General features: G+C 45.2%; 1 protein-coding gene across 3 annotated transcripts in view; it reads right to left on the bottom strand.

The window, feature by feature from the left end:
- Positions 1–571: 571 nt before the first annotated feature.
- The window catches only part of LOC129708546 (mitochondrial import receptor subunit TOM40B-like), a 98,866-nt gene continuing 87,616 nt past the window's right edge, over positions 572–11,821 (bottom strand). For all 3 annotated transcript variants that reach the window (XM_055654349.1, XM_055654348.1, XM_055654350.1), the window contains one exon: positions 572–812. In XM_055654349.1, coding sequence (XP_055510324.1) covers positions 673–812 — 140 coding nt within the window. In that variant the 3' untranslated portion in view covers positions 572–672. The remainder of the gene's footprint in view (positions 813–11,821) is intronic.

Genomic DNA, 11,821 nt, shown 5'->3' with positions numbered 1-11,821 from the left:
GCACTGTCGAAAATGTCCTCCAACAATCCACCAGCATCTGCAGTTCCTTCCAACACACTCCAGCTATCCAATTTCTTTCTGCAACAGGATCTCACACATAGTTTTAGAAATACAGCGTGGAAACAGGCCCTTCAGCCGACCAAGTCTGCATTGAGCAACAGTCACCATATACTAGTTCTATCCTACACGCTAGGGACAATTTACAAAACCCATTAAAAACTACAAACCTGCATGTCTTTGGAATGTGGGCGGAAACTCAAACAGTTACAGGGAGAACTTGCAAACTTTGTACATATAACACCCGTAGTCAGGATTGAACCCAGGTGTCTGGCGCTGTAAGGCAGCAACTCTATTACTGTACTATCTAGTTTTCCACTCTACACCCCCTGAAGTTTTTCTCCGTATCCCACATTGGTACAGCTGGATCTATGACACTTGATCCTCTCGTCCAATCATTGATACAGACTAGGAACGTCTGGGACCCTACCTAGGCTTGAATGAATGTGATTGGCTGAGGGCTCTGTTGCTCGTGATTTGCTATCCACAAATGCTGCCTGACCCACTGACAAAAGGTTGAGGGAAGCACATTCATGCTTTTATTTCAGGGTTTAGAAATGCTGACAGAGGAAGGTATTCTTGTCTCTCCGGCCAGGGCTGCCCCTGACAACTGGCCTAGGAAGTCGGCCCCGGCTTTTTCTTCCTCTGGAACTTGCGGAACTGACCCTGGATGGCCAAGGCTGCCTTCTCCGTCTCCGGCGCACACAGGTCAATGTCGATCTCTTCCTCTGCCTTTCCTGGGCACTTTGGCTTGTCTGTGAGGTGAGGACAAGAAGGAAGGATGGCCAGTTAAACAGAAGAGAGCATAGAGTGGTACGGCATGGAAACAGGCCCATCCTGCCCATACCAATTATCCATTCCCCATCTACACTAATCCCGTGCACCAGCACTGTGTCCATAAGTTTCTCTGCCTTGTTGATCCAAGTGCCCATCCAGATACTTACACGTTGTGAGAGTGTCTGCCTCCATCACCCTCTCACTCTCAGGCAGTGCATTCCAGACTCCAGACCCTTGCAGAGAAAATCTCCCCCCTCAGATCTACTCTAAGCTCCTACCTCATCTGAATCTGACCTCAGATTCTCTGGCATAGGGACACATTCCTTACAATCACCTTATCCATCCATCCCTCTCATTATATTGTGCACTTCAATCAGGTCGTCAGGGTCCTCCATGCTGGGGAAAGAAACCTGGTCTCCCTCCATAAATCACCCTCTGTCACTGGAAACCCCCCTCTACCACCTCTCTGGTACAACCATATCCTTTCTGTAGTGCAGTGTACAGAACTGTACAAGGTTCTCCAGGTGTGGCCTCTTTAACGTTTTTCCCAATGCCGTGTCTGATGATGGCAATATCCTACTGGCCTTCACCCTACTGTGCTTCCACTTCAGAGAGCCTTAGAAGAATAGAAGAATAGTTTCTTTATTGTCATTGTAACATGAACCATGTACAACGAAATTTAAAATGTCAGCCAGTCAGTGCAGCATTCAAACATTTCTAAAAGCTAACGATACATACAAGGTAAAATATTAAAGATAAACAACTAAATAAATATCACGAACAAAGCACGCATACACACCCACCCCTCCATCCTTCTGTCGATTTCACAGTTACCACAGTCCCTTAGTCTGTATCGTCCCTGCGTTCCTTGGCGGCTACATTTAGTGCTTTTATAGCAGTGGGGTAAAAACTGTTTTTTAGTCTATTTGTCCTTGTCCTTGTAGATCTGTACCGTCTGCCTGACGGCAACAGTTCAAACAGGGAGTGTCCGGGGTGGGAAATGTCCTTTATGATATTCTGGGTTTTTTTGGTGCAGCGGGAACTTCAGATTCTAGACTAAGGTGCTTCTGTTCACAATAATCCCTTGACCCCTACTATTCATGATGTATGGCCTACCCTTATTAATCCTACAATATAGAATACAGCACGTGAGTTGGCCCTTAAGCCCATGATGTCTGCACTGACATAATGCAAACACACCCTATCTGCCTACACACGGCTTGAAAAGCCCCTTTCTCTGACTGTTCATGTGCCTAATTGTCTCTTAAACCTTGCCGTCCCATTGCATCTGCTTCCACCAGCATTCCTGGCAGCTCATTCCAGGCACCCACCACTCTCAGCGTAAAAAATAAATTTCCTTACACATTTCCTTTAAACCTTTCCCCTCTCACCTTAAACCTATGCCTTCTAGTATTTGACATTACTGCCCTAGGAAAAATAATATCTATTCCGCTCATACTTTTAAATGCTTCTGTCAAGTCACCCCTCTGCCTCTGAAGCTCCAGGGAAATCAATGGAAATCCCCCACGTCATTCCCATATGGGGCGCTATACACAATACCTCCAATGTGGCCTTACCAACGTGATTTCTCAATTTTAAACTAAGCGCTCTGACCTATTAAGGTAATCGTTCCGTGTGTCTCCTGTACCACCCTATCTTTTGTGCTGCCCTTTTCAAAGAGCTATGGACTTGCACCCCAAGCTCCTTCAGAGGAACTGGATATTTTCCTCTGACCTTTGACATTGAACAATAACTCCCACTAGTCTGGATTAAACTCCATCTGCCAGTTTTCTGCCCACATTTCAAATTAACATATTTCCTACTGTCCTCAGACATGTTTCCTCACTATACACAACTCTGCCAGTTTTCCTGTCAGCTGCAAGCTTATTAATCATAGCTCATAATTATTTATAAGTGGTTAATGAATATAACAAACAGCAAGGGTCATGGCCTTGATGCTGTGATACATCCAAAATCACCAGCAACCCTCCACCGATACTCTCTCTCCTGTTCCCAAGCCAATTTTGAATCCAATTTGCAGACTTCCCTGGATTTCATGTTGGCCTTGCATGTGAACTGCATCAATCATTTTGCGCTTGTCAATATGTTTAGTTGTCTCAGTTAAATGATACGATCTCCAACTAACAAATCCATACTGACTCTCCATGATCAACCGCTGCCTCCAACAATTGTAGATAAATCCTGTCCCTGATGAATTTTATCCAATAAATTCCCTACCACTGATGTTGGACTCACTGGCCCATAATTCCTTTGTTTATCCATTTTGCCATTCTTGAGCTATGTAAACACATTTGCAATCCTCTACCATCTGACACCTTACCTGTGGCAGGTGAAGGTTTCAATATCTCTGCCAAGCCAATCTCCTTGCGGCCTTTATACAACAGCCTGGGATACATCTCATCTGGCACCAAGGACTTATTCACTTTGTGTACCAATGTGTCTAATACTTCCTTTTCAATGTTAAGACCAAGCATATTTCAGTCCCTCTCCCTGTAATTTGTAACTACAATGTCCTCCTCTTTGATGGTGAGAGATGAGAAGTGTTCATTGACGATGTCTGTTGAACACAGATTGCCCTTTTGATTGCTCCAAATATACATAGCATGACGTGGGATTTCCCTTCATCTTATCTGCCAGTGATATTGCAAGGCCATTCTTCACTCTCCTAGTTTATATTTTTAAGTATCCCTGCTGTTCTTCTGGAGTCTACCCATTCTCAGTACTTGCTCTATTCTCCTTTTACAGTTATCAAATGCTCGATATCCATCAACATCCAGGGTTCCCAAGACTTGATCCGCTTACTTCCTCCAGCATTTTGTGTTTTGCTTGCCTATTTCCATTTTATCTCATTCTTTCCCCTTCCCGACCACAACAACACATATCCCTCCCTTTGCCTTTACATTTCACTTCTCCTTATCCAACATCATTTTCATTATCTAGTCTTTATCGCTTACGCTACCGATCTTCCAAACAAACCCCTCTCATTTATATCCACCCATCATTTGCCAGGCTTTGCCCACACCCACCTCTTTTTTAGCTTTCTTCCCCCCTCCCCACTCCAATCAGTCTGAAAAAGGGTCCTGACCTTAAATGTCTTCTGTCCATCCCCTCCACAGATGCTACCTGACCCACACAGTTCCTCCACAGAGTGTTTTGTCATCTAGTCTTTTCTTTTAGTCCCTACGTCCTTACAGAGCTCACTAGTCCTGAATTCTTACTATTTCATTTTTAAGAGAATGCCATTGGTGGGATGTAGATTTACCCTGGTGCAGTTGCAGAGAGTAGGTTTGCCAGGTCCTGTCCAATGACATTGAACTCTGCCTTCCTAGATTTCAGGCACTCAATTTTTGGACAGTACTTATTTCTTCCTATAACTTACTTGAAACTCTCTGCAGTTGTATAGGGCTCTAGTGAGACCACATCTAGAGTATTGTGTACAGTTTTGGTCTCCTAATTTGAGGAAGAACATCCTTGTGATTGAGGCAGTGCAGCGTAGGTTCACGAGATTGATCCCTGGGATGGCGGGACTATCATATGAGGAAAGATTGAAAAGACTAGGCTTGTATTCACTGGAGTGTAGAAGGATGAGGGGGCATCTTATAGAAGCATATAAAATTATAAAAGGACTGGACAAGCTAGATGCAGGAAAAATGTTCCCAATGTTGGGCAAGTCCAGAACCAGGGGCCACAGTCTTAGAATAAAGGGGAGGTCATTTAAGACTGAGGTGAGAAAAAAAACTTTTTCACCCAGAGAGTTATGAATTTGTGGAATTCACTGCCACAGAGGGCAGTGGAGGCCAAGTCACTGGATGGATTTAAGAGAGAGTTAGATAGAGCTCTAGGGGCTAGTGGAGTCAAGGGATATGGGGAGAAGGCTGGCACGGATTATTGATCGGGGATGATCAGCCATGATCGCAATGAATGGCGGTGCTGGCTTAAAGGGCTGAATGGTCTCCTCCTGCACCTATTTTCTATGAAACTGACTGAGTTACAGGCACTCTCCCCAAAGCACTGGCATTTCACCCACGTTTCCAGTATCTCCCAGGATTAGTTGTGCCACTACTCCATTCCTTGTAGGGCTATCTATAAATTGGCACAGGAATGGTCTCCAATGCACCTCAAAAATGTCACCCTTCACACTGAGGTGGCCCCAGCAAATGTTAGGAAATTGAAATCCCCAACAGCTGCAACTTTTTTGCACTTCTCCATGGTCTGTTGACATGTCTGCTCCCACTGAGCACTGGGAGGCCTCCTAGCAAACTGATCATCATGTTTTTGTGCTCTCCCCACTTGGCCACATTTGAAGAGTGATTTGGAATATCATCCTCATTCCTGCAGTGATGACCTCTTTGATCAATATTGCAGTGCCCTTCGTCAGCCCTTGTCTATGATGAGCAAGTTGCCTACCTGAGCTAGTCCCAATTTCCTGCATTAAACCATATCCCTCTTGACCGTTCCATGTACGTGTTGAATAAATGTTATAATTGTACCCACCTCTACCTACATACCCACCACCTGTGCGAAAAGGTGGCTGCTGAGGTCTCTTCTACATTTTTCCCCTCTCACCTAAAATCAATGCCCTCTAGTTTTAGACTCCTCTACCCTGGGTACATGACTGTGGCTATTTAAGTTATCTATGCACCTCATGATTCTATAAACATTAATATGATTATCTCAGCACTCTGGGGTAAAATTACCCAGTTTGCTCAGCCTTTGCTTATAACCTTGGATGCTCTGGTTTCCTCAAGGAATGTAGATGGTGCATTGATGGCTTCTGACCTCCCCAACATCGAAAGGATTTACAGGAGTCACTGCCTCAAAAGGCAGCCAGCATCATCAGAGACCCACACCACCCTGGCCACACTCTGATCTCACATCTGCCATCGGGAAGAAGGTGCAGCAGTCCGAAAACTGTAATGTCCAGGTTCAGCAACAACAATAGAAAATTGGTTGGCAGACAGTGACAGCAAAGAGTAGGAGTGAACGGGTCCTTTTCAGAATGGCAGGCAGTGGCGAGTGGAGTGCCGCAAGGCTCAGTGTTGGGGCCGCAACTGTTTACCATATATATTAATGATTTGGAAGAGGGAATTAGGAGCAACACTAGCAAGTTTGTGGATGACAGAAAGCTGGGTGACAGTGTGAACTTTGAAGAGGATGTTCGGAGGTTGCAGGGTGACCTGGACAGGTTGAGTGAGTGGGCAGATGCGTGGCAGATGCAGTATAATATAGATAAATGTGAGGTTATCCACTTTGGCGTCAAAAACAAGGGGGCAGATTATTATGTCAATGGGGTTAGGTTAGGTAAGGGGGAGGTACAGCGAGACCTGGGTGTCCTTGTACACCAGTTACTGAAAGTTGGCGTGCAGGTACAGCAGGCAGTGAAGAAAGCTAATGGAATGTTGGCCTTCATAACAAGAGGATTTCAGTATAGGAGTAAAGAGGTTCTTCTGCAGTTGTATAGGGCTCTGGTGAGACCACATCTGGAGTATTGTGTACAGTTTTGGTCTCGTAATTTGAGGAAGGACATCCTTTTGATGGAGGCAGTGCAGCGTAGGTTCACGAGATTGATCCCTGGGATGGCGGGACTGTCATATGAGGAAAGATTGAAAAGACTAGGCTTGTATTCACTGGCGTTTAGAAGGATGAGGGGGATCTTATAGAAATATAAAATTATAAAAGGACTGGACAAGCTAGATGCAGGAAAAATGTTCCCAATGTTGGGCGAGTCCAGAACCAGGGGCCACAGTCTTAGAATAAAGGGGAGGTCATTTAAGACTGAGGTGAGAAAAAAACATTTTCACCCAGAGAGTTGTGAATTTATGGAATTCACTGCCACAGAGGGCAGTGGAGGCCAAGTCACTGGATGGATTTAAGAGAGAGTTAGATAGAGCTCTAGGGGCTAGTGGAGTCAGGGGATATGGGGAGAAGGCAGGCACGTTTTATTGATAGGGGACGATCAGCCATGATCACAATGAATGGCGGTGCTGGCTCGAAGGGCCGAATGGCCTCCTCCTGCACCTATTTTCTATGTTTCTATGGTTCTTCCCTAAAGCCATTAGGCTAAAATACACTACAACATCCAAATAAGTTCTGAACTACATATATTTTTGTTATTTTTGCACTGTTATTGTTTGTTTTGTATGTGTACGTATGTGTGTGTATATACATATGTATCTATATGTGAGTGTGTGTGTGTGTATATATGTACACACATACTGATCTTTCTTTTTCTCGTATGTTATATTGTTTATAGTGTACTATGTTTACATATTCTGTTGTGCTGCTGCAAGTAAGAATTTCATTATTCTATCTGGGACATATGACAATATAACACTCATCTCTTCTATGCCTTGCCTATTCAAGTGTGTGTGTAAAGGTCTCCCATAGTGATTGTATCTGATTCCACCATCTCCTCTGGCACCAAGTTCCAGACATCAACCCTTCTGTGTAAAACAAGCCTTCACCCTCAGTTCCCCTTAAAACACTTTCACTTTCAACTCCCCTCAAACCTGCTACCCGTACCTGGAGAAAACAATTCTGACTTGTCACTACCTTTGCCTCTCAAAACCATAGATACCTTCTTCAATTCTCCCCTCTGTTTCCAACACTCCAGGAAAAACAAGCTCAATTTACCCGTTTCACCCATAACTAAAGTCCTCCAATCCTGGTGAATCTCCTGTGCACCCAAGGGAGAATTCAGATGCAGGCCTGGCCAGGAGAGGGTGCAAAACCACTTCCCTGAGGACATTACAACCGCAAATGGACTTTTAACGAGACTTTAATGGTTCTGCAATCAGCATGATTGATGTTCTGTTTTAATCCAAGATTTTTAACTGAATTGGAATTCTATAGCTGTAGGGTGGGATTTGAATTCCCAAAGGTGGGATTTGAACTAAGATCTAGTTTAGAGATATAGCATGAAAACAGGCCCTTCAGCCCACCGAGTCCGTGCCCACAAGTGTTCACCCATTCAGACTAGTTCTATCTCACAGACTTGTGACAATTTACAGAAAGCAATTAATCTACAAAAGTACACGTCTTTGGAACGTGGGAGGAAACCAGAGCACCCGGAGAAAACCTGCACGGTCACAGAGAGAATGTACAAACTCTGTATAGACAGCATACATAGTCAGGATCAAACCCTGGTCTCTGGCGCTATAAGGCAGCAACACTACCGCTGTGCAACATCTCTTATGTATTGGTCCAGTGATTAACCTCTGCACTGCTGCGGCCTAGCTGATTTGGTGAAAGCAATTCTTGGCTGTCCAAGCAAAGGGTTTTTACACAAGAGCAGATTGCTCAGTGTCGACAGAGGAAGTACCAGCTCACTGAAAACTCAGATAAATAGACAATAGGGTGATTTCACTAAAGGTCACTGGAGCGTAGATCCGCACCCACGTGACCAAAATTCTCAAGTGGAGGACACTCGAGGGTTCCGGTGTTAGTGGATGGGAAAAAACGCATTTCCCCACCCATTAAAAACATAGAAAACGGCGAGGTTGTGAGCTGCAATTTACTGTGCCAGTCGGGGTGACCGTGAGGCACAGCTACCTAGATTTACAGGAAAAAAAAAGATAGCAAGTAAGGTAAATTCGAGAGGGAACTGAAGGTGCCAAACCGGCGGAAGTGAACAGCCGACATTTGCCGTGGATATTTAAAGGTCCAAAATATCGGGAATTATCGCGTTTGCTCGCTGAATTTCATCAAAAGTAAGGCATTATTAACTTACTTTTGATGAAATTCAGCGAGCAAACTCGATAATTCCCGATATTTTGGACCTTTAAATATCCACGGCAAATGTCGGCTGTTCACTTCCGCCGATTTGGCACCTTCAGTTCCCTCTTGAATTTACCTTACTTGCTATCTTTTTTTTTCCTGTAAATCTAGGTAGCTGTGCCTCACGGTCACCCCGACTGGCACAGTAAATTGCAGCTCATAACCTCGCCGTTTTCTATGTTTTTAATGGGTGGGGAAATGCGTTTTTTCCCATCCACTAACATGTACCGGAACCCTTGAGTGTCCTCCACTTGAGAATTTTGGTCACGTGGGTGCGGATCTACGCTCCAGTGACCTTTAGTGAAATCACCCTATAGACAATGTTGTTTATTTCTTAATTTCTTTCTGATAGGGAAGAATGCCAATTAGTCCAACCATATATTTTCATAGAGCACTCACATTCCCTGTGAATATCCCTGGAACCTATTTTTAGGTTGGCATGCTGTACTGAGGCTACAGGGATCGGTGCTGGGGCCTCGACTGTCAGAGGTGGACCAACAGAAGGCGTACTGTGCTGATTTTGCTGAAAGGTTTGAGGTTCTGAGCAAGGTGCAGGGAATGAGCAGAGGGACGCGGAGAGGTGGAGGCTAGTTGGCAAGAGGAGAAGGATAACAGGGAAAATGGGTTTCCCCTTCTAGTGGGCAGAATGTTGTGTAAATGGAGAGAGGGGTCAGAACGCTGGGATATGGAAGGATGGAGCATACCCTCTCCGGAACACTGTCTAATTCCCAGGGTAAGTGGTCTGATGGTCTTTGATACAGTGGGGCCGTGTCACTACAAGGGTCGTGGTGTTGGTGAGACCTCTCCTGGAGTTCACGCTCACCGATGTTTTGCAGAATCCGTATTGCAGAAGGGATCCACTAGTGTTGATGACAGCAAGAGGAGGTCCTGGGATGAATCGGTCATCTCATGAGCAAAGTTAGTGCTCACTGGACAATCTTACGCAGAGAAATGTGAAGTGATGCAATTTGGAAAGTCTAACATGGGCAAGAGCTACACAATGAATGGCAGGGCTGTGGAGAGTGTTGTAGTGCAGGTACATAGTTCCTTGAAGGTGGCTTCCCAGGAAACTATGGCCTTTATCAGTCAAGAGTATTGAGTATAGAAGTTGTGAGGTCATGTTGCAGCTATGTAAGACATTGGTAAGGCCACATTTAGAGTATTGTGTTCAGATCTGGGTACCGTGTTATAGGAAAGATGTTGTCAAGTTAGAAATGATACAGGGAAGATTTAACAAGGATGTTCCAGGGCTCAGGGGCCTGAGCTAAAGGGAGAGTTTAGTTTAGAGATAAAGCGTGGAGACAGGAACTTTGGCCGACCGAGTCCATGCTGACCAGCGAATCCCACACACTAACACTATCCTGCACAATTTACAATTATACCAACCCAATTAACTGTACGTCTTGGGAGTGTGGGAGGAAACCGGAGATCCTGGAGAAAACCCACGCAGGTCATGGGGGGAGAACACACAAAGTTTGTACAGACAGCACCCGTAGTCAAGATCGAACCTGGGTCTCAGGCCCTGTAAGACAACAACTCTACCACTGCGCCACCGTGCCACCCCACGAGAGCTTGAGCCTGCTGGGACTCTATTCGTTGGAGCTCAGGATGAAGAGGGGTGATCTTATAAAGGTGTATAAAATCATGAGAGGGATAAATCGGGTAGACGCACAGTCTCTTGTACAGAATAGGGGATTCGAGAACTAGAGGACATGGGTTTAAGGTGTAGGGGGGAAGATTGAATAGGAATCTGAGGGCTAATTTTTTCACACAAAGGGTGGTGGGTGTATAGATCGAGCTGCCAGAGGATGCAGTTGAGGAGGGCAATGTTTAAGAAAAATGAGACGATATATTGGATAGGACAGGTTTAGAGGGGTATGAGCCAAATGCAGGCAGGCGGGATGAGTGTAGATGGGTCATGTTGATCAGTGTGTTTTGACGATATTTGACGCTATGACTCTAATCTTATCAAAACTTCTGTATTGGTGCAACCAGGGAGAAGCTGAGAGGATTCCACCCTCTAGAGAAATCGAGACGGGCAGGGAGGGATCTGAGAATAAGACAACTGAGGTTTCACATGGACATGAGGGGGGATTGAACCTGTGCTTATGTGGATCTCTCCAACCAGTGAGTGTTTCGCAAACAGTGCCCTGGCACTGGTCATCTCACAGTTACAAGAGCAAGTCTGTGGAGGAGTCTGAAGTGGGGAACAGGCAGGAGAGGCTCTAGAGGCTGGGGTTTATATCCTGGACCCAAGGAGGCTGAGGGTTGATGTGTTCGAGGAATATAAAATAATGAGAGCAGAGATAAGGTGGATAGTCACAATATTTTTTTTCGGGATAGTGGAGTCTAAAACTAGAGGGCACAGGTTTGAGGTGAATGGGGAAAGATTTAAAGGCAACCTGTGGGGCAATATTTTCACACAAAGGGTGGCAGGTATATGACAATCTGCCAGAGGAAGTGGGAGAGGTGAGTACAATGTCAACATTCACAAGATATTTAGACAGGTTCATGGTTAGGAAGGTTTCTGTGGGATACTTGGTCAGAGTCTGGCGAAACGCTGTGCTTCAGTATTGGTTGACTCAATGACTCTGTGCATATGGGGTGGTGGCCAAGGTAGACCAACTCTGCGCTAGTGGCCTCCTGCTATTGGTGCAGTACACTAGAATTTATAATGCATCTGTGTTGCATGGATGGACTGTGTACACAAACATAACACATGCATGCACGCACACACAGAGCCCCAACACATGCACATAACATGTGCTGTGTGTGGCCATTCATGTGCACACACACAGCAGGTAAGACATGCTTGAGGTGGGTTTGAGAGACGGAGAGGCAGGTCGGTCAAAAGAGAGGAACATAAAGGGATGGAAACTGGGAGCTCAGCAGGCAACATTATTTTTTCCACTCATCACCAAGCTCCAAAACGTAAGCCTCTGTGCCTCCCTTTGCAGCTGGATCCATGACTTTCTCATCGGTAACCACAATCGATGTCATCCTCACTGCCGTCAACACAGGTGCACGTCAAGGCTGCATGCTGAACTCCCTGCTCTAGTCTCTTTACACCCATGATGTTGTGGCTAAGCACAGCTTCAATGCCAACTCTAAATTTGGCAATGATGCCAATGCAGTTGGCCACATCGTTGGTTGTGATGAGTCAATGTATAGGAGAGAGTTAGGACACGTG

The sequence above is a fragment of the Leucoraja erinacea genome, chromosome 24 (genome assembly GCF_028641065.1).
Source record: "Leucoraja erinacea ecotype New England chromosome 24, Leri_hhj_1, whole genome shotgun sequence".
Classification (NCBI taxonomy): domain Eukaryota; kingdom Metazoa; phylum Chordata; class Chondrichthyes; order Rajiformes; family Rajidae; genus Leucoraja; species Leucoraja erinaceus.
The sequence above is the reverse complement of the archived record's forward strand: the minus strand, read 5'-3'. Positions and strand labels throughout refer to the sequence as shown.